Source organism: Eurosta solidaginis, chromosome 3 (genome assembly GCF_040869045.1).
Source record: "Eurosta solidaginis isolate ZX-2024a chromosome 3, ASM4086904v1, whole genome shotgun sequence".
Taxonomy (NCBI): Eukaryota; Metazoa; Arthropoda; class Insecta; order Diptera; family Tephritidae; genus Eurosta; species Eurosta solidaginis.
The window spans coordinates 189,486,972-189,514,957 of NC_090321.1; the positions used below are offsets into that span (position 1 = coordinate 189,486,972).

At 35.4% G+C, this 27,986-nt stretch overlaps 1 protein-coding gene across 4 annotated transcripts in view; it reads left to right on the forward strand.

Annotated features, from left to right (window-relative positions):
- Sema2b (Semaphorin 2b) overlaps positions 1–27,986 on the forward strand; it is a 484,623-nt gene that overhangs the window by 330,488 nt on the left and 126,149 nt on the right. For all 4 annotated transcript variants that reach the window (XR_010951199.1, XM_067774324.1, XM_067774326.1 and 1 more), the window contains exon 3: positions 16,396–16,483. Coding sequence is in view for 3 of the 4 variants with exons in the window: in XM_067774324.1 (XP_067630425.1) it covers positions 16,396–16,483 (88 nt within the window). In the remaining variant the exon portion in view is untranslated. The remainder of the gene's footprint in view (positions 1–16,395; positions 16,484–27,986) is intronic.

Below are 27,986 nucleotides of genomic sequence, written 5' to 3' on the forward strand. Positions count from 1 at the left end.
TCGAGAATACTCCCCATCAGTGAGAGAGATGAGATGCTAAACAAACAGTTCCTGTTGAATACGAAGAAACCTGGACATCCCAACAGACATCTGACTGATGAGCCAACACCGCACAGTGGCTTAAGGAGTCATCACCGTAAGCATTATGAGGAAATACGGCACCTGAGAAAAAACACAAGCAGTTCCTTAGGAACTCCGCAAACAGGCGTCGGACCTTTATGCCAGGATTTGCCCGGTGAATCCAGTACTCAAAGAACAGTACCCAAGCTTGCAGAAGATGAACGCACACTCCCCAGGGAAACGCGAGTCACTCTAGCTCAACTTCGATCTGGATACTGTAACAGGTTAAACTCTTGCCTATCCAGAATCAACCCCGACATACAAAATGTATGCCCTGCTTGCAATGTCTCCTCACATGACACCTCTTTAATTGTAATGTGGAACCAACGCCTCTAACACCCTTCAAATTATGGTCCACCCCTGTAGAAACAGCAAGTTTCCTTGGACTCCTGTTAGAGGATATTGATGAAAATTTGTGATCGGTCGCACCTATAAGATGGGGCAAAGCACTCCTACAACAACAACAAGGTACCTGTATTTAAAAAATTTTGTATGAATTTCGAAAAAAAGTTATTCAATTTCGATGATCGGCAATTATATAAACTATTTGAGAAATTTTCTGAAGTGTTTACAACTTTTGCCGATGGTGGAACTTTTTTTGTAAAAAATTGTTTTTGTTTAAAATATTTTCGTTGGCATCCTAATACATATTGTAACGAAATTGCTTGCAAATCCTCTTATTTGCAATCCTCTGCTAAGTTCGAATCACTAAACTGTTGAATAAATAACTCCAATATTGAATAATGGAAAAATGGCCTTTATTAAAGTACTTCACAATAACACTTATACTTTGCTACTCGCTGGCTTAATAACCAAACTGATTGATAACTCAAATGAAACTCTACTATTGGCCGCCAGATCGCGTGCTTAATCAAACTAATTGATAGCTCAACTCAAACTGAATTACTTCTTACTCGCCTGCCCCGCTTTTATAGTTTACGCTGCAACTTCTAGGCTCTTCGATTTCCAGAAGTTACTAGTTAGTTCGGCTACAAAATCGCCAGCCACAACTACGTGCACAAATTATTGCTCTCTCTTGTGTCAACTCAGATAAGATATATGCATGTGTTTGTGCATTGCCGCTCCGCTGCTCGTATACGTACATATGTGTAGACGCAATTATTTATTCGTTTATGTAGATACATAATGATTGAATTATTTATGTGAATGTTTGTAATTTACAGTCTCTCGCGCATACATAGGCGTATAAGTAAATGCATCTGTGTGTGACATCTTTCGGCTGCCTTATATATGTGTATACATGATTTGATTATTGACGTAAATACTGCTTATCGTGGCCTTGGCATCGCCTTAGTGATGGTATAACTTAGTGATGTTAATATCCGTGACAATATATATGGAGAAATGCGCCAAACTTTGGTTTTTTTTGGAGAAAAAAAATTTTTTTGAAACATGGTATCACGCAAATATCTTTTTGTTAGGAACATTGGGGGGTAAATTGGAGCTATAGTGCATCGCCGTTACTCGTCTTACATAATGCCTCAAAAAGATATAGTCAATAGATCGAGCAAAATATATATAAATTGAGGTCGTTTTATTAAATATACATTTATTTCAACACTTATGTACCGATTATATCGAAATTTTAACAAGATATGGTATCCCCATGCAACTGTTAGCTATGTAAAATTTTTTTGATATACGAAACCCGGTTTTGTAGATATCGGTAAAAATATAAAACCGAATAACCGCCAAATATTTTTTACTTCAAAATTTGCAACACTTTTATTTTAACACCTTTCTACCGAAACTTTAAAAACATATAGAACGAAGTATGTTTAAGTGAAAAAGTTTTAATACCCGAGATCCGGTTTTGGAGATATCGGTAAATATGTAAACCCGGAAAACCTTAAATTTGTTTACTTATTTAAATACTTCTTAATCGATTGTTTTGAAATTTTATCAGGATGCATATATCTATGTGGGGTATATTTAGTTAAAATTTTGTTGATACCCGAACCCCGGTTTTAGAGATCAAAAATATGAAACCGGGTAACCGTCAAATATTTCATTACCGTTTGTTAATTTTTTCTCTACACCACAGTAGTATACCATCAATTGCCTCATCTTGGAATATTCACGCAAGGAAAGTTATTGATGTTTGTACATGGGGCAAATATACGAAATTTGCGACAAAAATTGGCAATCGTCAAAAAGTGTAGAAAATTTTTTGTTTTTTGTTTATTTTAATTTTTGCACCAAATTTGTGTTTTGTTTCATTTACCTTTAAATAAAACCTGGTTTAAAAAAAAAAATTTTTTTCTACACTTTTTGAGGATTGCCAATTTTTGTCGGAAATTTCGGATATTTTCCCCATGTACAAACATCAATAACTTTCCCTACGTGAATATTTCAAAATGAGGCAATTGATGGTATACTACTGTGGTGATAAAAGTAAAATTGTAGCTGTGCCCACAAAAAAACATGCTCCTGAAAAATATTTACGCAACCAAGTGCTTCCACTTTTCTGCCTCTACCTTCAAAACTGAAAGGGGCACATCGAATTTGAAGCCTTAGGTATTTTAAGTCCCTGATAGGCTATTATCATGCATAATCCAAATTTCAATACTCAGTTGCCTCAAAAAGGTATAAGCAAAAAACTGTCAATATTGAAAATGACAAAAAAAGTATCGCTATTTTGATTGAAGGGCACATTAATTTTGCTTATACGTATAGAATCTCCGTCTCAAAAACAAGATTCAGTTTAAATTCCATAGCGTTTCAGCTATGCCTCATAATTTTATCGATAAAATTCCAAAAAAAATCAAGGGTAACTCTTGAAAAAGTGTAAAAATCGACGTTTTTTACGTTTCGAAGTTATGTAAATACTTACTATCAACCTTTTTGATTTTTAAAATCATCACATCGAATAGTTAAAAGGTCAAACTTAATGTCATTGTACTTTTTTCTGGCCTTAAGTTTTTTGCCCGTGTGTAAAACCCGAGTATCCAAAAAAGATAAAGTTTTTGTGATTTGCCCATATGTTTCTTCTGTACATGTCTTTGTGACTAAACTTCTCCTTAAAGAATAAACCGATGTTGATGAAATTATTCGAGCATATTCAAGAAGATTTAGAGATGCTTCCAATTAACTATTTAGTCTGTTTTCTCTATTATCTTTCTGTCAAGTGAAACACTATTCTAAATAAAAAGTATTTAAGTATGGTGCGATTTGTTTGAAGTTTGATACAGAGGAACTTCCTTGATTACTGTTTGAAAAACTTTTCTTTCAGGGGAGATGACCACGGATCAGACCAGGAAGTGAGCTCTTCCAAAAATATAATTTTGGTAGTGATTTGCTTGAAACTTTGTATCTTATTATTTGAAACTCTTTTTATTCCGGGAAGTAAACGCGGGGCCGATCTATTCTAAAAAAATCGTTTTCATAGTGCGATTTGCTAGAAATTTTGGTACATCGATACCTCCTTGACTATCTTATTCGAAAAACTTAAATTTTCGGCAAGTAGACCAGTGACCAGTAGTGTGGGAGTGCGAATGGCAGTAGTAGTGGGACTAGGACTGGGAATGTATTTGGGAGCGGACGGGAGATGAAAAGAATAAGGGACGGACAATAATAGTAAGGACAGTGGAACAAAGGTTAAAAGAGAATATGATAGATACTGAAGAGGCGAATCGTAGATCAATTTCGAAATGTAGGCAAACCAATTTTCAGGCAGAGCAAAGTCTTCCGGGTTCGCTTGTAAATAAATCCAAAGATACTGTGTCGATATAAATTATAGCGCTTTTCGTTTTCCGTCACAAGTTAAACATTTCTTTATAATAGGTGGTAGCTTCGGCTAATTTTGCCCATTTTTAGCACACTTATAAGTGATCCTGTTTTCTTAGTAAAGTAAAGCCCTCTATTAAAGAACTTAAATCATGCTCCATAAGACTCTCATAAAACCAGTCCTAAGAAATAGCTCGAAATCATGGACGGTAACTAGGGAGAATAAGAAAATGCTCGGATAAATTAAGAGGTAGGGAGATACTTTTACTGAGTTTCGAGATAGAGCAAAAGAAAGCTTAAGTGCGTGCGATTATATTTAGAACACAAGTTAATATAGTTCGTTTTTTGCTTAAATCATTAAATTCTATGGTTTTATGGTTTTTTAATTCCATATTCTTCGTTCAGTACTCTCCATTTAGTAAACTTCTATAAATTTGTCATCTCCAATGCAAAGCCATTATTTTTTTCTTGTTTCATTATTTTTTCGCTAAAAGCCAGAATTTTACATTATGAACTAATTTTTATTCTATAAAATGTATAATAAATTTTTATTTTAGTATTTTTTATCTTGAAAGCTTATTCCAATTTCCTCATTCTATATGAATTTCAAAATGTCGGGTTTTGTTTGTCCTCTATTAGCTGCCATTGTTAGTTAAGTGCATTCTATAGCGTATTATACCATGCCGTTTTGGCCAGTTGGCAACTAATTTGCATAAAGGTCAATATTTAAATAGGCAAATTGGCTAATTTCAAATACTAGTTTGTTGTACGTGAACAGATTTTTTTGCTTTGTTGCTGCTGTCCAAATTTAATGAATCCTGATTGTGTGCACAAAATGTGTCTGTGTGTGTGTGATTTGACTTTTTTAAATTGAGTACGCGGTTGGCACAGCAATGAGTTGAAAAATTGATTTCCAAATAAAGTTTAAGTGAGGTTTATAAATATATACAATTTTTAAGAATTCTTAAGAGGAAAAGCTTAGTTTTGTTAAATTTTTTCAGTATTTAGAGGCAAATTATGTATAATAAAACGAATCATTTTGTTGTCGTGTGAACTCAAATTCGTATGATATCACATCATTCGTTCACTTCAGCGAATGGCATTCACTGTCACTGAATGCCTTTATGAAATTTCTGGTACTATATAATGTTGAGTAGGAATGAGACTTGTGCCCTTTTGGCTTCCGGTTTTAAGTTCTAGGTAAAGGTCTCTCTTTCTTCTTCGCGTCAATGTACAGCGCGTTTCGCACGCAGCGTGACCCTACTGGCAGCGTATTTTTGTTACGTCGTAGCGCAATTATCCTCATCGTGCCAGCTGTTTTGCGGGCTCGCTAGACACCGATGATCACAGCAGAGAAGATCATAATCTCCGGAGCCAAGAGGAATATTCATCAGCTGTTTGTTTCGTGTGCGGCTCCCCAATGGCAAACCTTTCTTCTGACACTGCTTGTACGTTTGTATCACATAGAGTGCGATTATCTAGAACACTGGAGCTCCATATTTTCGTTCTTTTTTTTTTTGGGAGCCGAGTAGCTTGATTAATAAATTTGTATGCTAGAAACTGTTACTGCAGGTGAACATAGCTTGAGGCGTACCGAAGGCATTCAAGCTCAAGCCATTGAGTAATGTTACATCGTGTAGGCTGAATCTTATGACTTTTAGGCATGCTTGCCAATGGCATTAAAGTCCCCAAGCCTGATATTGATATTTTGGCGTGGAAGGCCAATGTATTCAGCGTGTTTTACACACAGAGTATATTAACTTTGATTGGATAACAGTTGGTTGTACAGGTATAAAGGAAAAGAGATAGATATAGACTTCCATATATCAAAATTATCAGTATCGAAAAAAATTTGATTGAGCCATGTCCGTCCGTCCGTCCGTCCGTCTGTCCGTCTATCTGCTAATACGATAACTTGAGGAAATATTGAGATATCTTCGCCAAATTTGGTACACGAGCTTATCTGGACACAGAATAGATTGGTATTGAAAATGAGCGAAATCAGATGACAACCACGCCCACTTTTTATATATATAACATTTTAGAAAACACAAAAAACCTGATTATAAAATTTTTTTAAGTGGGCGTGGCACCGCCCACTTGTGATAAAATCAATTTTACAAATATTATTAATCATAAATCAAAAATCGTTAAACCTATCGTAACAAAATTCGGCAGAGAGGTTGCCTTTACTACAGGGATGCACCTTAACGTTAAGCTAATCGTTTATCAAAAATTTCCACCGTTTCTGTTGAAACACTTCGAAATATTATCGATAAAGAATTGATCAAGATAAATTGTATCTCGTTTTTAACCGAAACGAAAAGCTTTCGTTAACGTTAAAAACGTTAACAAAAACGTGATATTTTATGTTTGAATTGTGCTGGCAATGCTATAGCCATGGTGAAGCCGGTAACAGAGAGCGGGCATACACACACAAACTCCATGTAATTTGTTTGTGTAATTCGTTGGTGATAATGTCAAAAATACTCTGAGAAATGTCCGTACTGTCAAAATTCATGAGAAAAGTTGCAATCAGCTTGGCTAATGCTTTCAACTTTAATGACTCCGCCATCAATCAGCTTTGCCAGCATAGTTTGAAATTAATAATTAACATAAATGATTTGATTTCGTTTTGATAAAGCAGAAAACGAAACAAATTCATTTCGTTAATTTGACGATCTTAACGTTAATAAACGAAACGAAATTACTTTGTTTCGTTTATTAACGTTAATTATTGTAACGAAATGATATCGGTTCGTTGGTTAAGCATGCCTGCTTTACTATAAGGAATGCTTTGAAGAAAAATTAACGAAATCGGTTAAGGGCCGCGCCCACTTTTATATAAAAGATTTTTAAAAGGGTCGTGGACGAAAACAAAAAGCTATATCTTAGCAAAAAAGAGCTTTCTATCAATAGAATTTCTAAATTGAATTATAACATTAAAATTTTTGAAAATGGGTGTGGCACCGCCCCTTTTATGACTAAGCAATTTGCTATGTTTCGGGAGCAATAACTCGCAGAAACTTTAAAATATCGTAATGAAATTGTGTACATATATTTTCTTTATAGCAGAAAATATTTCTAGTAAAAATGGACTGGATCGGTTAAAGACCACAGAAACTTAGATATAAAACAAGTTTAAAAGTGTCGTAGACTAGAATAATAAGCTATAACTTAGCAAAAAATAGTTTTGAATTAATGATATTTCACTTATCAAGTTTTACTTAAAGAGGAAATGGGGAGACTTTTTTTTTTAAACGGGCGGTGCCACGTGTTATATAGAAAAGTAATTTATCTGCAATGAAATGTACAATTGAAGCTCACGCTGAGTTTTTTTTGAAGTTCCTCATAGGATAAGTGCTTATCATTGTTGGCCACATCTTCAAATAGTGGTATGTCTTATTTCTCGAGAAATATTTGTTTGGAATATATGAGCAACTCTATGATGAAAGGGTTCCTTTGGTTCCATTTTTGGGAAGTGCGAATAAAACAATGTTTCAATAAAACAATGTTTCCGAAATCACAAAAAATCTAAAAAACTCAGTGTTCCCTACAACGTTATAAAAAAAACATGGACAACACAAGAGGAAACTTGCCCCTAGAAATATGCACCATATTTTTTAACTTTTGAAACATCGGTGATTTCAGTGCAAGTAATCAAATGCGAGCAATTGTTTTTTGCGCAGTTCGGTTTTCAATAGGCTTGAGAAATGTTTTGTCTCTTTTCTATGCTTTCGAAAATCTCTAGTAGCCGTTACATAATACACACGATAATAGATGACAATTTTGAAAATAATGAGGGGTGCGCCTAGAATCAAGCAACGACTATAAATATGTCTAACATATGATAACCGTTTGCTATCATCAGCTGATGGCTGCTGGTAGTATGTGAGACAAGTAAACTAACATTGCATGAAGTTAGGCGCATTTTATACCATTCGATATAAGGGATATTTTAAATATTACAAAATGCTCCTTATAAAGTTTAAGCAAAATTTAAATTTAAAAGGAAAGTCAATCGTATGAAATATAATCTTCTTTAGAGCTGTGAATTCTCTAATCATATTTCGTACTCCGAATTATATTATAAAAATCTTGGGTTCCGGCAAAGCTCAAAAATTGCTTGATAGAACTTTCGCAAAAGCTTGAATTTCAAAAAACAAATTTAATAATTATTTTTTTTAACAGAACTTTAATTTTCGTTGCGCCTTTGTTCTACCCTCATAGCCATATATATCCTTTTGCTCTACTTATAATCCATTATTATGCAAATCTCTTCTTAGTCTAATATTATTATTATTACTTATGTGTTGCTATTCTTACTGTCAATGGAATTTTGTCTGACTATGCTTTATGCTAGCTGTTGTTGTTGTAGTTAGCGCTGTTGCTATTCAAAACAAAACGTTGATTTTATTGTTGTTACCGTTCTTAAAGTCTCTTGTTAAAGTTTCAGTTTTTAACGCCTCAGTTAATGCTTTTGTTTTGCAGCGTAAGAAAATAGTAGCAGATTTACTTGTCGTGGTGGATTTACTTTGTTGTCTTATTTTTAACTAAACGCTTTATGTTGATTTTTCTTTTACTATCACACACTTACCTTACTGCTTTAGCATTGTCCTTTCGTCACTGCTTTAGAATTTCAAATACACCAGCAAACAACGTTTCTTGCTCAATGCATAGCATATTTTCAGTCGTGCTGCGACACAATTTGCTATTTTAGTAATTTGCATTTTGAATTAGTTTTTTTTTTTTACTTGGTTTCTATTGATTAGCGTGCAACCTCGCAATGTTGCGAGAAAGCAGCGGACAAAGTTCATAGCGTACATTTTAATTTGTTGAAATTATCATACTATATGTAGTCCTGTTAGCATTGCACAGCAGCCGATGTCCCGTGTTTGTGACGATAATACCGAAAATGTATACCTTTGTTCTATTTAACAGGTCCCCTGCTCTCTTTATATCTTCAATGGGTAATGTTTACATGGTTGTCGAAATACCGTTTTTAAAAGTACTAACTCCAATAATTGCAGGAATCTGCTAACCACCTCGTATCTGTATAGTACCGCTATTTTCCAAGAACGTCTGCCTCTTACGTGCTTTTACGGTCCCGTAGCCAAAATCCTATTACCCTTAGCTTACTAAATTTACAGGAAAAAAAGTTCTCACCTCAGCAAATATCTCGTCGCCATAAATATTACAAAGATTTCATAGCAGAGATCTCGTAGCCATCGCATCTGGCAAATAGCTATATCGAGATTTGCTAAATATGCCAAGGCGAGAAAATTTATCGGTCAACCATATGTCTAAGAGAACTTAATGATTCATCACAGCATGACAAACGATCACTTTATTAATACCCGCATACGACATAAATAGTAAGTTACGTATCTGCATACTACCGTCGATGTACTAATACATCTTGAGTGTTTTTTTTTTCAGCTTTTTGTTTCAATTTATCACGGTATTTCGTAGGAAATGTTGAAACGAATGTTAAATCTTGCTGTTCATGTAAAATAGTTGGTGATTTTCCAACAGTGCACTTTAGTGAATTTTAAATGAGCGTTGACAGAATAAATGTATGAATTCAGATTTTTTTCCTTTGGTTTCCAAGTTCTATGCTGATTTGCTGCCAAGACTTTTTATTAGATCGATGGCATTGTAAAGCAGGTTTGTTGAAGTGGTTTCTTTCTCTCCCGTTTTGTAAACGTGTTGTGTTTTTTGTACTTCGTAATCTTGTCTCTTCTTATTTACTTATGTTTTACGCTTAACTAATGTCCATTAACATGCATAAGAGGTCCTTGCTTGAATGTCACTTAAACTTATTCCTTTTAATGTACCGTTAAAAGCTTTGCTGACAGAATGCTTACTTACATACAAACATATTTTGTGTGGCTATAAGTATGCGTTGGTTGATGATGGTCGCGGTGCTTTGGTTTTTGGGCTATTTATATTTTTGTCTTTTATTTTACCTGGTTAGAGAGTTTTGACAAAAAAAGAAAAAAAAATTTAAATACATGGCAAGTGAAAATTAAAAAAAAATTTATTTATGTATATATGAATTTGTTTTTCAAAACTCATGCATAAGGCGCATTAGAAAAGCTATTTTAAGTGTGAGGTGTGCATATCTAATTATACACCATAATGGTGTACTAATCATCGATCATTGAGGTGATCCCAGCCATTGCGATTATTAAGTTATCTCGTATACCAGTGATCTACTGTCCAGCATTCTAGAACCATCCGCTTTCCACACGACAGTCAAGCTTCTATATAGTTTCGGGTGATAGGTTACTAGCAAGCAGCTGAATGGTGAAAAGAAGTCGTTTGTTTATCCAAACTGGGCATCGTCTAACGGACAACTGACGTTCTGACTTATAAGCCTGGCAGTTACCGCTTTATCCATTAAATTTACTGAAAATAAAAGTAAGCAGTTTTGAAGTGCTAACTTGCTAACCCTTCAGACCTGAATTCTAAATCTATTACAGTAAAATTTGAAGAGATACATTTGACGCGCTTCTGACAATCATTTAAACTTGTTTGTTTTGCATTTCATAATAAAAAATAAAGAAATAAGAATGTTGTTTTATTCAAAACCAAATATTACACACAAATAAATCCAAACAACCTGAAAAGACGGGTACCGATGCGTATACGTAATATATTTTTTTTAACCCTCCGATAGATTGTGGCGTCTGGCCAGACGAGAAGGCTTTATTTTCGTGAATAACTTTACTGCTATCCACTCCATCATGAAAGCTTTAGTGACTTTTTAAGTTTAGAGACGGTCTTTATAATCATTAGAAAATCGATATTTTTTATTTTATTTTTTTTTTTTGTACCAAGGTTTATTATGTCACATTTTAGCGTTGTCGTCTGGCTAGACGAACATATTTTTAAGCCTATAAGACCTCATAGTTCGTATTCATTTCAAAATTCATCAATAATTATTCAAATATTTGTGGATAAAGTTCAAGGTGTCAAATTTCGTCTGGCCAGACGACAACGCTTAGAATTTGTTGAATTTATTCACCGCTAATCGGAGGGTTAATTGTTTGGAATACAAGTGAAGCCAATAGATGCAAGGAGATCAGGGCTATTTTCTTTCTTAATTTGCGTAGTACTTGTTCTAAATTTTTTCCTACAAATTGTCGTAATGGGACCTTTTATTCCGATTAAACATAAGCAAGTCATACAAATACACTCAATGCCGAGAGCGACATCGATTAGAAAAAACTTTCTAGAGTATTTTGATATTTGGTTTTTGTGGGATTTGTGCCCAATATTTTCGATGTGGTAGTCTATTATGCTACCATAATGGTTGCCATACTACTTATAATAGACGTAGAACCTTCATTATATTCACAACGCACAATCATAATCATCAACATTATGTTTGTGTTTAAGGACACATTTTCCTCTGCGTTTTGATGAATTTATGTAAAAGTAGTGCTGCAAACTTTTGTGTCTCCTTTTCGTTTTCCCTCTATGTTAAATTGTCCCGGTGGTATGAACTTTGTGTGAAGATTCATGTTTGTACGTTAGTAGCAATTCTCTTAAAAACTTGCCGCTGTAATCTCCTCTACAAAAATGTGTTGATCTGTGCATCTCGAGCGGGACCTTTTGTGGGAGGTAGTGTACGCCTCTGAAATTCGGTTAAAACTTCAAGTCTCTAACTTGCCTGCCAGGAAGTCATGTAAACAAAGATCGAGGAATTCCAAATCACTTTTGAATAGTTAAATCTTACTAGCTTCTCGTTTACGCATTAGGTATTAAATTTGCAGGTTAAACGAAGCCTCTCAAAAATTGATCACAAGACTACTTCCGATCTGTACGATTTTCCGCGCAAAATTTAGCGAAACTTTTTGCCATATGTGATACATTGTTTTTATTCCTCAATCACATGTTAAATTTTAAGTTTGGAACTTAAGATTGGTATGAGTTTTCTAACAATCTTGACTCGTGCGCCACCGAGCGTTGATTTAGTTGCTGTTTTTTTACGTTGTTGTTGTCGTTATAGCGATAAGGACCCCCGAAGGCCTTGGGTGGTGTTATCGATGTTGATGGTCCTTTGCCAGATGCAGATCCGGTACGTTTCGGTAATAAGCACCATAAAGGTACTAGCCCAACCATCTCGGGAACAATTTGGTATAACCACTTGCAACCTTCTAGGCCATTACGCCCTCCCGCCCCCTAGATCCATCAGGAGTTCGGGCTCGCCAGAGCCTCGGCTGTTAATGAAACAGGATTTGCCACGGATAGATGAGGTTGACAATTGCGCTGACAACTCCTTGACAGGATTGCAGCGCACAATCCCTTGAATAAATTTGGTCTTTCAGTTCTCGTACCTACCGCGGGTATATTCTCAGCCCCCTAACCCGCTTGTTATGTGTATTGCTGTCCTGAACGAAGTGTAAGGTTTTAAGATTCTAGCTCAATGAGAAGTTATTCCAAAATCGATCGTAATAATATAATTATAATTTTTATAGCCACAATGTTTAAAATTTGTTTACACAGCGTATAGCTGTACACAAGGCTGTTATAATTTTTATAATAAAACGTAATGCGTTGTTACAGAAATCGAGAAAGATATAGACTTCCTTATATAAAAATTATTAGCACTGCCAACAGCATAGCCAGTTTCGATTGAGCCACGACTGTCCGCCCGTTTTCCATCCCTTAACAGGATAACTTGAGTAAATTTTAGATATATCTACGAAATTTGTTATGCTGGATTATCTGGGCCCAAAATGGATTGGTTTTGAAAGTGGGCTGAATAGAACGATATCCGCGCCCACTTTTTTGATATAGGAAATTTCGAAATATCTACAAAATGCGATTATTCATTACGAAAGAATATTGTAAATTTTCAATTGGTGTATATAGCAGTGACAACATTCCCGCCAAATTTCAACATGATATCTTCTTTGGCGCTTTTATAAAATTTATATTTTTCGTCATAAAGTCAACTTACATATCAAATTTTATCATTTCCGGTCCTTCCGTTTTTTTTTTTTTTTAATTTCGAGAGAGATTTTTCTTAGATGTGGCCGGCGTCTCTAACCGATTTCTTTAATGTTTATAGTGTGTATATACAGTGGCAAGTAAAACCCCATTTCGAAACGCTAGGACGAGAAATAAAAATTTGGAAAAATTTTCTGAAATAGGCGTGACATTGCCCACATTAAGAAGAAGACAATTTTAAAGAACTAAAAGTCGTAAATCAAAAGCCATTAGATTTGTCGTATTCAAATTCAGCATAGAGGTTGTCTTTTCCGCTAAACATGCTATAAATTGAACACCACTTTAAATATATCCTTAATAAACATATATATATGAGACCACACGCTGGGTATATATTGTGCTGTTTCGGCCTAACCTAGACTTCCTTACATTTTCTTAGCTAACTTCATTTCAGCTAATTAAGTCTGAATAAGGCTATGTTATTAACTGAATGAGTTTCCAGAATATCACTTTATTGTTGTTATATTCTTGAGCTTATGAAATATTAAAATTGTATGGCCCTAATTCTACTTAATAGCATTTGTTATGGCGCTTATTTTTGCCTCTCTTCCTTACCGCTTGCTAGTGTGCTGCCATCAATGAAGCCTCATAAAATGACGAGTTAATACGCCACACAAAATCACGTACAATAAACTGTCGACACACCAAGTCGGGCACACGCTGTAAATATGTAGGTATGTTTGTATGCAAATACAAATACATACATTTCCATAAACTTTCACTAAAGTACCTCTTCGTTTAGTCAATGCGGAGTGTCAGTGCTGCTAGGCACTCAATGTCGCTCCCTAAGCACGTGCTTTGATACACACACACAATTATGAGTAAAGATATGTATATTTGAGTCATGTACGTGGTTTGATTAAAACTTACAACACACTTCACTTATTTACATAACACAAATATGTTACGCATGCAATCCTGCCACAACATTCATAGCTACAGTATTTACCCTACAAAATCTTTATTGTACATGACTCTGTAATTACCTTCTCATCACAAAATTGCCTACCTTTCACATTTTGTTTATTTTACGCATGTAAACGTACAGTGTGATATGTGTGTGTACGTAGTAGTTTTTCTGTTCATGGCAATAATGCCACGGTCAAAAACAATAACAACAAAAACATCTAGCGAAAAACTGTTTGTAATTGGCATTTACGTCCAAAGTGACATTGATGTCAATTTGTGTGTGCGTGAATGACTGTGTCCAGAAGCCACTGGCCACTGGCTGTGTATACTTCGTTGAATTATGCCACAAAAATTAGCAAGCAACCAGTCCAACCACTCCAATTAGTGAAGATATTTATCATATCGAATGAGTAGGCCAAAAGAACGTGAATTTTGGAAAGAGAGATAAAATAAAATTTATTTAGTTTTTATATTCAGCGCCCATTCTGATTCACAAATATGAACATTGCTTTAACAAAATCAATGAAGGTTTACATAATAAGTTTTTTTTTTACAATTAAAAATGTACTGCTCAAGTCTCTTAAATAAACCTGTACAGCGGTTAGGTTAGGTTAGGTCGACTGGCCGGTCCGTGAGGATTTCACATAGACTGACCCACCATAGTGTTGCCAGAAGTTTGTTATACTCAGCTGAGCAGAGCTCACAGAGTATATTAATTTTGTTCGCCATTTAGCCATGCCCGTCCGTCCGTCCGTCTGTCCGTTAACGCGATAACTTGACTAAATTTTGAGGTATCTTAATGAAATTTGGTATGCAAGCTCCGGGCATTCATCTCAGATCGCTATATAAAATAAACGAAAACTGACAATAACCACGCCCACTTTTTAATTTAAAAGTCTTGCAAGATGTAATTTGGCATCTGAGTATGTAATGTTCGGTTACACCCCAACTTAGTCTTCCTCACTTGTTTAACTAAAAAAAAAAAAAACTATTAAACTGAAAACCCCTAGCAAAAACCACGACCTCTGTTACAATATAACTCCATCCGCTTTCAAAATATTAGAAAATTTCAAGGACCTTTACCAATTGCTGCTTCTAGATCTGATAGCTGCTTCGCTCCTTTAAACTGAAGTCTTAGCCTAGCAAGCGCAGTACATTAGCATAAAATGTGCTCGATTGCTTCCTCCAACACACTCTTCCTACATTTGAAGCTAGATTCACTTCCTGAATTCGAACCCTGCTACCACTGACAAGGCCTTAAAAGCAAATGACGTCAGAAGACAGTGGCCAGTCAGAATACCCTTCGTTAGCCTAGAGTACCCTCTTTTGTTAGTCTAAGGTTGAGAGACCTGCACATGATCGTCGACACTTTGCGACAACTTTGCATGTGCAACTCTTGTCTTCCCTTATTCTCGCCCAATCTCATTGGAATGTCTATGGCTCATTCGGGTTTTCACTTCTAATTATTAACATATGCCAAGAAGATAGATATATATACCTCCCTAAACCGATTGTTTCCAGGGATTGCTTCCACTCTAGTTGTTGTGTTTTGAAAGATTTTAGCCTTAATTGTTGCCTTAATGTCAATGTAAAAGTTAACGCGGATGCAGTTTAAGTTACTTTTCTCCAATGCTTTAGTCACGGGTACTACTTCCGTCTGAAAAACACGTGCTTATTTCCCAATAAACACTTATCTCTTTCACATTGGCAAATTCTCTGTTCTGTTATGTAAGTGTGGCCAACCATTTGTATCAGAAAGTATGGTTTACACAAAGTTCTTAGTTTTATTATTTATAGCACCAAAAAACTTGCTTCACGATAATACACCCACCTACTTATCGTTGAGACCCTAACTAATGTGGTCTCTTTTTTTGCTTATCGTATCATAGTTTTTTGGGATAGCGGAAACCTGAGAATTGTTTTAGCGTCTGAGTATGAGAATGAGAAAAATGCTTCCAGAACGTTATAATTTACATCGTTCGCTCATAAAATGCATGCAAAAACTGAAGTTAGAGCGGAGTGAATATATTTCAGCTATTGTGAACAGTTCAAAGATGCAATTTCTGTGGAATGAATTTTAATGTGTTCGAGCTTTGTCTGCTACCAAGTAGTAGCGCACTCTTGAGCACGGTTAAGCACGTTCTGTTTTCATGTCCTGCGCTCGTCAGATCAAGGCTCCAGCTATTAGGGGCGGCAGAGTTGCCAGATCTTGAGGCAGCAATTAAGCTGGGCCATAGAAAACTTCTAGTATTTGCCAAGAGGACGGAGGTATTCTATAAAATATGTCCTGGCACCTGATTGGAGTTCTTCCGTTTGATCGTCAAACACATTTTGCTAACACTATGGACACACTCAGTCTATGCGAGATCTTTATCGACCGACCAGTTAAACCTAACCTAACCTCTATCATGACTTTATCGTTTTCTATTCACGCGTTCTCCGGACTTGGAACTACACGTAACCATACTTCGGTACAAGGGGAATCATTCAAAAAATTTTAGTTAAGAAAACGAAATGAAAAAACATTTTTATGCATACATTTGAAAAACAAAAGGTTCGATATGTTTATTCATATTTATTTCTATCTTTTTTTTCCAGATCATGTCAAAGATTTCAGTTGTGGTCCCCTACACTATAAAACATTTCATTTCGACGAGACCAATAACTCGCTTTATGTGGGTGCGATGTAAGTACAAAACCATAAATACTTTTTTGACTTAATTTAAAAAATTAGTTTACTTACATAGTTAATAAAGTGGTTTTTATTTATTTGATGTGGTGGTGAATTTTGATATGAAGTTTGCTTGAGCTGGCTTGTCAGGTAACCTTTTATTAATAGGCAAATATGCCCTTCGGAATTGAGATCGAACAATATTTGAAAAGACGACCAATGAATGATGCCAAAATAAATGCAAGACAGAAGCTAGTTAAATGAACTAAATGTCGAGTTAATACGTCCTAAATTTCTCCAAAGTTTTATGCAGCAGTTGAATGTTCGCATAAACTGTTTTTCTTAATTGACCGTTTCAACAGTCAACTCAACAAAAAAATAATCAAACGCATAAAAGTGAAGTTAGCAAATCTCGAATCTCGAATCCTGCTTCCACACTAAGCTCGTGTGGCCTGAATGGGACGCGAGACGTACAAGGAGTCTCCTTCTTCTTGGAAGGGGTGACATATCTCTGGTGGTTGGACTTATAACTGATCACATAGCAATCTGGAAGCATGCACAACGGCTGGGTACTCCTTATAATGATTAGTGCAGGAGCTGCAAAGACGAAGAGAAGATAGAAAGCGTCAAGCATTTTCTGTGCGATTGTCCTGCGCTTTGGCGCAAGAGGAAGAAATCTCTAGGATCTCCCTTCTTTGACGATCTTTGTGATCTGGCTTAGAGGGAACCTAAGAAATTCCTGACATTTGCTGAATCGACCTGTTGGTTTTAGTAGGGGAGAGATCCACGTGGTATCACAATGGGACCTTTTTGTGCCTAAGTGTACTGGTGATCGCACCGGTGGCCACTCTAATTTAACCTAACCGAAGTTAGCGAAGCGTATTTCAACATATGTTGATAATCTGCTGCATGTAGCTGCACACAGCGAATAATAGCTAGTTAGCTGCTAAGTGAAAAAAATTTTTGGCGTTTTTTAAGTGCTTTTTTGAGGTGCATCGCAAAGTTCACGAAGCACTCAAACAAAAAAAAAAAAAAAAACACCCATGAAAGAGTTACACAATTCCTCTTTTCACAACTAATAAGCGCTAAATACACAAACAAATTCTAGCTACATCACATTTAGATCACCGCAGAGCAAGCTAATTTTTGAGAGGGTGCTTCACTAACTTCACATAAACTTACCGAAGCACCCCAAAAAAATATTTTCAGTGTAAGTCGTTGTTAAATGAACACACCACTTTTTTTTTGTGAGCCAGTTTAGTTATCCATTAAATTAATATTTCTTGCTTAGTCTTATGCAATTTTTAGAAAATCAACAAATATCATAATTCTCTTTTTTTTTAAAGATATTGTATGAACTGATCCCAAGCACATGAAATCATAAAATAATTATATTGTAACGAATTTACTGCAATTCCCTTTATATGCAACCTTCTGCTAACGTTCGAATCACTTAATTGTTGAATAAATAACTCTACTATTCAATAATGCAAATGGACTTTATTAAAGTTCTTCACAACTACTATTGCTCGCCAGATAGCGTCTTAAATCAAAACTGATTGTCGCGCCTCTACTCTTGCTGCTTTTATACTCTGTGATTTCTCGTTTGCATACTTCTAGGCTCTTCCAGAATTTAGTTAGTTACTGTCATATAATTATAACTATAGATGCACGTATATAGCTTCTCATATGCGCGTGTATTTGTGAGCGACACTTCCACAATTATAATTGCATACTTTTGGGCGCATCTAAGATAAGATATCTGCATGTGTTTGTGCGTCTCTTTTCCGCTGGGTGTACGTACATATGTGCAGACATAATGATTGATCTATTGATGTGCATACAAGTCACTGCTTAGCATAGCCTTAGAGATGATAGTATCCCTTAGTGTTGCTAATATTCGTCACAATATTTTACATGATTTACGAAATTTGTTAAGTTGAATACGGTGCGAAGTACTCTGCACCTCAATATATTTAGAAGCTTCTGTTAAGCAATTAACGTACAAGCAGCAAAAGGTTTGAATGCCAGTTGGTAAAATATTTAAACATTTTGCAAACATTTTTTTTTCCATTCGACTAACATTAACAAGCCAACATCAATTTTTAATTAAGTATGCCAATTGCGTTGCTCAAACTGCTCAACAAAATATCAAATTTTACCATTTTTCGCACTTAATTCTCTTAAACTTTTCTGCATTTCACTCTCATTCCGCATTAATAAGACCGTCACGTTTAATTATGAAATATGTACAAGCTCAAACACTTTTCAACGGTATCAACTTTCACAAGCAATAGATTACATAGACATGGAGTGTAGGGATCCAGTTGAATGCAGTTATGCTGAAGTGTAGAGGAATGAAGATAATTAATTGTAGCCCAGCTGGAACCAAATTTGCTGAGTCTATATCATGCCACTGGTTATAGCACTAAGTGGTCATAAAAATCATAAAAACAACAATGCGAATCGCTGCGAAATCATAAATGGGTTCATAATGATTTGAGAAATGACAGCAAATTTGAATTTGCGAAGTTTAAAGTGTTGTTGCCCTAACACATGCCATTATTTAAGCTTGCATACGCCACCCATTAACAAACTTATATGGACCAATCTGCGTACACAACAATGAAGGTTTCAATATACCCACGTAGCTGATTTGCAAAGTACAACATATTTTATAGTGGTCTTTGGAAATGGTGACACTTACTTATTAGCAGACGAAAATTTCTCCGGAAAATATGTATATGGTACCCTGCAGGAAATGAAGCTACTTTATAAGTCACTTTCAATTGGTGTCGGTAGAGCCTAGTGCTGAGTACTGTTTGTATATTATAATAGATTTGGATAAGCTATTTTTACGAGGCGATGGCCAAAAACGTGTCAGTTATCATTACCTCTGCATGACCTGTAAACTAGATATTATAAAACTACCTTTACCCACATGATAATCATGTCTTCCTTTGACCGGTTTAACGCTAGCTTGCTTTTACTAGAAACTAATTACTTACGTGTTGCCCTTTGGGAGATATGCTTATATTATTTGAGTAAATTAAAACTTTTTAAATTAAAACCTCAAAACTTAAGCTTTTCGGTAAATTACGCTATCGAAGTACCATTCTTTTATTTTTTGCCTAAATGTTTTTTCTGCTCATGGTGTTGCACATAGAGGTTAGACACAACCTTCGGAGCGATAAATGCAACAGAGGCAGTCAGTGTTTCTTGCACATTATTACTAATATTTCGCAGTCGATTTAAATACACTTCTTTTTTGTTGTTTTTTTTTTTTATCAACCTACGCTGATTTATTCCACTTGCACCTTTTTATACTCAGCTGAGCAGAGCTCACAGAGTATATTAACTTTGTTCGCATAACGGCAATCCATAACGGTATAAACTAATCGAGATAGATATAGGCTTCTATATATCAAAATGATCTGGGCGAAAAAAGAAATTCTTTTAGCCATGTCCGTCCGTCCGTCCGTCCGTCCGTCCGTCCGTAAACACGATAACTTGAGTAATTTTTGAGGTATCATGATGAAATTTGGTATGTGGTTCCTGGGTGTTCATCTCAGATCGCTATTTAAAATGAACAAAATCGGACTGCACCACGCCCACCTTTTCGATATCGAAAATTTCGAAAAACAGAAAAAGTGCGATAATTCATTACCTAAGACGGATAAAGCGATGAAACTTGGTAGGTGGGTTGACCTTATGACGCAGAATAGAAAATTAGTAAAATTTTGGGCAATGGGCGTGGCACCGCCCACTGTTAAAATAAGGTAATTTAAAGGTTTTGCCTTTTTTTTGTTGTGCCAGAAAAATGAATGTGCCAAATCTCGGAAAATGGAAGGAATGCGAGCAGAGAAATTATCTCAGTTGAAAGAACATAGTGTGAATATAATATGTAGATACATTTTTACATTAGAAACAAATTCTTCTAATTTTGAGAGAGCAATAAACTTTGAAACTCGATTTCCCAACATTTTCATTTTGGCATATTCATGCTTCCGGCAAGCGGGCGACGATATATTGAATATTTATTTATTTACTTAGAATTATTTCCATTTCAATTTGTCAATTTAACAGGCCACCATTGCATGATTTTGAAACAAGTTAATAGCTGATTTCTTTTAATTCACTAAAAGTGAGTAACTTTTCGGAATCCCGCCAAATAGTCAGCTATTAGTTAGCTTGCAGGGTATTTCATAATGAACGTGAAGTTAGCGTGATACCCTCGTCAAAACTAACATACTTATATTACACTGATCGAAGCGCGACATTGCTGGTATTTTGTCGCGTATTAGCTGCTAATTATTTGGAAAAAGAGAAATTATGTCACCCTATTCTTTTGCTTAAACCTATTAATTTTTTGGTCCCTACAAACTTCAAGTTCATGCGCTTTAAATGATGCCAAATCCGTTTATCGAAGTAAATTTAATAAATTGTTGTACAAGTGATACGCAGATATGAACATGGCTGGTTAGTTTCTATGCTACCGGACCAGAGAGATCGAGTTCATATAGCCTTTTCGGCTGACTTTCTCTTGGAAATAACATCAACTTAAATTATTTTGTTAAGTTCAATATAACCCCATTTGTTTTTGTACTCAGCTATGCAAGGCCTAAGACTTGGTCTCCTCGAAAGCAAAGCCGTTTTATTAGGGCGGATCCAGAGAAACATTTTGTGAGTAACTGCAAGAACAAAAAAATCCTACTTTTTCGATAGCCCCTATTGATTTGACCGGTCTAACAATTTGAGATAGCTGACTTAAGTCAACCGAAAAAAAAAATTAGCAGTGCTTATCCATTCATTGGTCCATCCATCAGCTGAGCCCAAGGAGTCATCCTCACAAGTTTTTTTGCTATAAATTTCATTAAAAAAAATGTATTGCCATGAGATTTTACATAAAACTTGTTCTGACCGTGTCTAGGACTCCTGCTAAAAATAGGGTTAGCAAGCATGCAATCGCCACCCTTTTTTATTTATAAAATACGAGCCAGACTCGTGTGCATCTTGCGCAACAAATATAAAAGTCTCTTATCAAATATCAACCGAAATCAGCTGTTCTATCAATCAACATAAAATTACAGCTTGCGCTGCCATCTGGTGACTGGTAGCAACTGCCGGTAATGCAGTGCAAATATTCACAATAGTGCCATAATGCAAATAGATCAATCGTTTATTTTTGCAAATTATTTTAATAAAATGTAGCTAAACAAAAGCGCTACGACCAAAATTCCCCAAAGCTCGCTAATAGTCCGAATCTCCATCTTTACAACCAAACTTTTATTTATAAGTTTGTAATCCAAATAAGAGTGAAAAAGGGACCTGCACATAAAAATAGCAATTAGAAATAATATATACGATTATCTCAAAATACAATGTAATTCTGTGATAATTTAATACCCAGACTTTATTTATCAAATTTAGAAAAAATAAAAAATTAAATCAAATAAAAATTTCCATAAAAACCAAAACCCAAATTGCTTATTCTAAGTGGATTAAGTACACAAAATCATGCGAATGCATATGAATAATCTTTGCGTGAAATAAGTTTATATATGTTGGGTTAAACTGGCCGGTCAATAAACACCTCACATAGACTGATCATCTCCATAGTGTTAACAGAATTAGTTTAACGAGCAAACAGAAGAGCCCCAATCAGGTACCAGTCCTTTTTTTATGGAATAACTCCGTCCTTTTGGCACTAAAAGTTTTCTAGCACGTAGCTTATTTGCTGCCGCAAGATCTGGCAACTCTGCCGCCTCTAATAACTGCAGCCTTGATCTAGCGACCGCAGGACATGAACTTTTATATATATGTCGATTAATTTCTAAATTGTATTTAAAATATAGGCGTAGCAGTACCCTGTTTTTTGAGCAATCATTCTTCTACGTTTTCGGAGCCAAATTTGGAAAGAGAATCGACGAATCGTGAAAAAACTTCTGTACACTTTTTTCCTTTATGCAGAGGAATATTTCTACCAGATATTTGCTAGGACTGTAGGCACGCATAGAAAGTGGGCAACCCTTTCTTTCTCTTGACTGTAATTCCTACAATCATTCAAGAGGATTCCCATTATTTCTGGGTGCAGGTTAAACGCAAGCCTCGCTTGAGTTGTGACCTCACAGGTTTTCATCGAGTTCCAAATTCCAATGGCAATTTTCTTCTTTTTGTAAATTAATGTAAGCGAACTATGCACTGCAGTCGACTCAGTGATATTCAACAATACCCTGGTCCTTGCTAGGTCATAAGGCACTATCGTCAATTTTACTGTGACAATGTATACAGAGAAGTGTGTTTTTCGTCCTCAATAATCACTTTTCTCCATTTATCGACTTAGAGGATACGAATATTTAATCTAAAATAAGTAACTAGCTTTTCTCAGTTCAGCTACCGTTTTTTGTATCGATAGTCTGTAACCCATTATTAACTTTTGTTAACGGAATTGAAGCCACTTTCTTCCATTAAAATTAAAAATACTGGGGTTCTTTTTCTCTTCTGGTGATGATAAAGAGACGTATAGAAGGTTTTAGGGAGTTTTATCGTTGTTTATGGTCGTTCGCCTAATTTTATCCGGTTGGTTCCGAAAAACAGCACCATTAAGGTGCTAGCACGACCTTTGAGGTAACGATTTGATATGACAGCGCTGAACCTTCTTGGTCATTCAACCCCCTTTTTGTGTGAAAAACTTAGGATTGATCATACAACGACCACAGAATAAGTGAATAAAATGTACCATTGCCTTCTTTAGATATCCTGCTTTGTTTGGTCTTGCAAATTCCCATTGTTCAGAAAATGTCTATAACTTTTACAAGTAATAAATCTTTGCGCCTTTTAATTTTTTTTAAGCTCAAATCAACGTAAATATTTCATGCGGGTGCAACTACAAACTTGCGTTCATCGTCTCTCTGCATTACCATTTGTTTAAATGTCAACTTCTACTTGCCAAAGAGCATCAGTGAAATGAAGATTAATGATTACAGTTTGACAACAATTTAACCGCATTATGCTTGTAAATAAAATGAATAAAAAATAAGCTAGTAAGGAAGAAATTAGGAACTTATTATCAAGTACTTTGAACGAGCATTCCATGGGAATCCGTAAATTTTCGCCGAATTTCCGGAAAGTTTTCATTGTTGTTGTTGTTGTTGTTGTTGCAGCGATTAGGTTACTCCCCGAAGGCTTTGGGGAGTGTTATCGATGTGATGGTCCTTTGTCGGATACAGATCCGATACACTCCGGTAACACAGCACCATTAAGGTGCTGGCGCGACCATCTCGGGAACGATTTATATGGCCACATTGAACCTTCAGGCCATCCCTCCCTCCCCACCCCCAAGTTCCATGAGGAGCTTGGGGTCGCTAGGGCCTCGTCTGTTAGTGAAACGGGATTCGCCGCTCGAAGGTGAGGTTGACAATTGGGTTGGAGAGGCTATATGTTGCGCTACACAACTCCTTGAATCCCAGTTTTCATTGTTAATTTTCAATGTCAATATATTTTAAATATATTACACCTCAACATTTCAGGGAAGACGAATTTAAATTTAGTATCAGGAACTGTCTGATCAGACCTGTCTTCCAGTACCCGTTGCAGTATGAAGAGGATCCGTCCGAGACTACTCGCTCAGGCATACAAATGTACAGTAAGTCTCTCAAACAAACTGGATCACTCCAAACCACTTAAAAAATCAATATTAACATTTTTCACTGAATTCAACAAAACTTATGATTTTATCTTCATTTCATTAACTCACGCTTTTATCATAGTAAAATTCATTAAATTCTTTTTCGATTGCTCGTATTTCAACACCCAGTATTTTCTACGCTATCAAGCAAACACTTTTTTAATCACTAATCACTTAAACAAATTTTTTTTTTTTAATTTTATTCTATTTGAGCTAGACCAATAGTATTCTATTTCTACGTCTTATATTGTGGTTTAAGGATTGTGTAAAAGTGAGCAGTGCTAGCCTCTCCTCCCTTTGACGGGATCTTTTCTGAACTTTAAGGGAACACATTTTGTCTGCTTCGAAATCTAACGGAGCTTCTATGAAATCATTAAATCTTTGGGGAGCACTTTCCTAAAGGTGTTGGCTTGTTTTCCGAATTAAATTTGCTTGGTTAATTTTTTCGATTTACAATTGTTTCGGTACTCCTTAATTTGGCGCTATCGCCTAATTATTGGAAATATTTCGATATTGTTTTTGGTTACTTTGGGGACCATTTTGGACAGGATTTCGGGATCAATTGAAGAACGGTTTTGGAGCTATTTCGGTATCGTTTTTTGGGTATCATTAGGGATCATTTCGGGACTATCGCTCGACTCTTTTGTATTATTTTTGACATATTTTCGGCTGTTTTCGAGATTATTTCGAGATTTTTTCCGAATAATTCCATTCATTTCATAACTAAGAAGCATCCTGGCTGAAATGAAAAAGTATGTCAACTTACATTTTCATACCGTAGCTTAAACAAAAATATTTGCAAAAAAACATGTAACGATAAGTGCGCAGAGGAAAAGGCTGACTGATACACAGACGGATATATAAGCAATAGTAACTTAATTATACCTTTCGTGAACATGAAATGGTATATTAACTTTGGTGATGATGTTTGTAACGTTGAGAAATATTGAAGATAGACTCACCATTAAGTATACCAAATTGATCAGGGCGACGAACTGAGTTGATATAGCCATGTCCGTCTGTCCGTCCGTCCGTCTGTCTGTTTGAACGCAAACTAGTCCCTCAAATTTTGATATATCTCAATGAAATTTGGGACAATGATGTATTTTTGTTATATAAGACATTTGTCGGATCCGTTAGGATCGGACCACTATAACATATATTTCCCATACAACCCATCGTTCAGATAAGACGATTTTGGTCACTCCTTCCGCAATTTAGAAAGTATAATCGTGAAACTCGGTGATATATATTTTAATATATCATAGAAGATATCCTGAAAAATCACTTTTCTCGGAGCTATATATAGTATATATCCCATACAACTGATCGTTTTGATAGAAAGATGTTTGGCAATTTCTCCCTTAATTTCCAATATAAAAACGTTAAACTTGGTGATATTTATTCTAATATATCATAGAATATTTCATGAAAGAATCACTTCGATCGGAGCTATATATAATATATATCCCATACAACCGATCGTTCAGATAGAAAGATTTTTAGCCATTTCTCCCTTAATATCCAATATAAAAACGTTAAATTTGGTGATATTTATTCTAATATATCGTAGAAGATTTCCTGAAAAAATCACTTTGAGCGGAGCTATATGTATACAGTATATACCTATCCCATACAACCGATCGTTCAGATAGAAAGATTTTTGGCCATTCTCCCTTAGTTTCCAATATAAAAACGTGAAACTTGGTGATATTTATTCTAATATATCATAGAAGATTTCATCATTTCGATCGGAGCTATATATAATATATATCCCATAAAACCGATTGCTCAGATAAGGGGGTTTTTTGCTATTTTTTATTTTATATTTATCTTAAAAATCGTTTAGGTATGTATATCTGCTCACTATATATTTCCTATCTTATACATCCGATTATTTGGAGATTACGAACGGTATAAGATTATTGTTCAGCCCCGTTGATGAAAAGTATGAAGTATTCGGCATAGCCGAAGACAGTCCCGTCCTTACTTTTTTTTTTTTTTTGATTAAGGCTTCCGAATTTTTGTGTCGAGGTTTCCGTTTTTGCATAGTCAAAAGAGCTTACTTTTTATTTTGAAGCAAAGCTCATTCATACGCGAGTCCGGGTCTACTGCTTTTGTTGTGCAGCCATCTGATATGGAGGCCATGGGGACTCATTAGATATTGCTAAAATCAGGTTGAACTATCTTTGCTAATGCACTAACATCAAAAATTTGAATGGAAATCAAATACTCTAATTTTTGAGAGTATTTATCTTTTAGGTTTATTTGTTTAAGATTTGCTCTTTGACGCTTGCATCGTCTTAGTTATTAATAAAATATTTTTTAAAAACAATATTATCCTTTGTGCGATTTAAATTCATTTGCTTCTAAAACATTTTTTGTAAGCACAATTTAATGATGCTTAATATTTATATGCAACAGCTTGCCAAAGTACTTTAAAATTCCTACAAACGCTTACTTAAATTCTTTTTTGCTTTTGAGTACAAATTATCACCACAAACCTCTTAACACTTGTTTAGTGAAAAATTAAAAAGTTTTCAACTTGACCATTGCCAAACCGTTTGTGCATAAATCAGCTCAACTTGCGCATTTGTACAACAGTTATGTAAAGAATATCTGTACATTAAGTTTATCTTTTAGAGCTCTAAATTTTTTTCACACATTTTCGAGCAGCCCAGGCATTCGAGCAACGAGTACGCGCGCACTTGGAGGATTATACTGTAAATCGATTCGAAAGGAAATGCAATTCGAAAGCTGTCAAATTAATTACCTTTTCTTTTTCAAATCCGAAAGATGTTTCTTTCGAATCGAGTTACAAAATAAAGCCTCTGAGCCCCTATCGTGTTATACCATCCATGATCGCTATAACTTCTTTTTTAATCACAATAGATCTGAAATGGTGGATCATATTAATGAAATATGTGAACTAGCGCCAAATAGTACTACTTTGATCCATAATCTATTAAAAATTTAGAAATAGTTTGATAGCTACATAGCTATCGCTGGAGTGAAAATGGTTTTCATTCACTGATCGTAAAACTAAATAATGCTTATTACTCGAAAATTGTCAAGCTTGAAATCGAGTGTTCTGAGATTTTTCGATTGAATCGAGTAATTTTTATTTTCATTTCTTTTGACTTTTTCGTCAGAACTTTATTTGTAGTTAAGAGACTCTCAAGATACATCCTAGGGTCAAAGGCATGCTGCGTCGATTCTGGGAACTTTCGATTCGACAAGCTTGTTGTCTGTAAAAATCGTTACGTTACTTAAGGTCGGCAGTCGATCGTCTGGTGTATTGCGCTAATTGATGTCTATTGCCGAGCTATGTATCTGCATCGACCACGTGGTAAGGGAAGGTACAGATTCCTTTCGGTAAAAGCAGTAAATCAGCTCATTTGATCACACCATATCAGTCACCACCAGCCCAGAGAATTGAATAATTATCGACGTAAGAGTTCATCCTTCCGTTTATTTAGAGATCGTGATTTAGTCTATACCCTGAAAGCTGAAATTTGAGCTACATTATGAAAATATACATTATAATTACCATACAGTAAATATACAGTAAAAGTAATAGTTCCAGTTGTATTTATATTGAGTACAATCTACATCCAGTTACGAAGCCAGATATAACATTTCGAGGGAACATAATACGCCAAGCATAATCAAGACGTATACAGCACAGCTGGGGGTAATTTTTAAACGGTTTTATTAGCTTGAGTTGACAGGCAGGCCGCATGCACGGCCGTTGTGAACGAATCTTGTAATTGAAATTTAAGTAACTTCCCGATAAGCTACAAGCTTGAATCTTGGAATATAGTTCAGAAC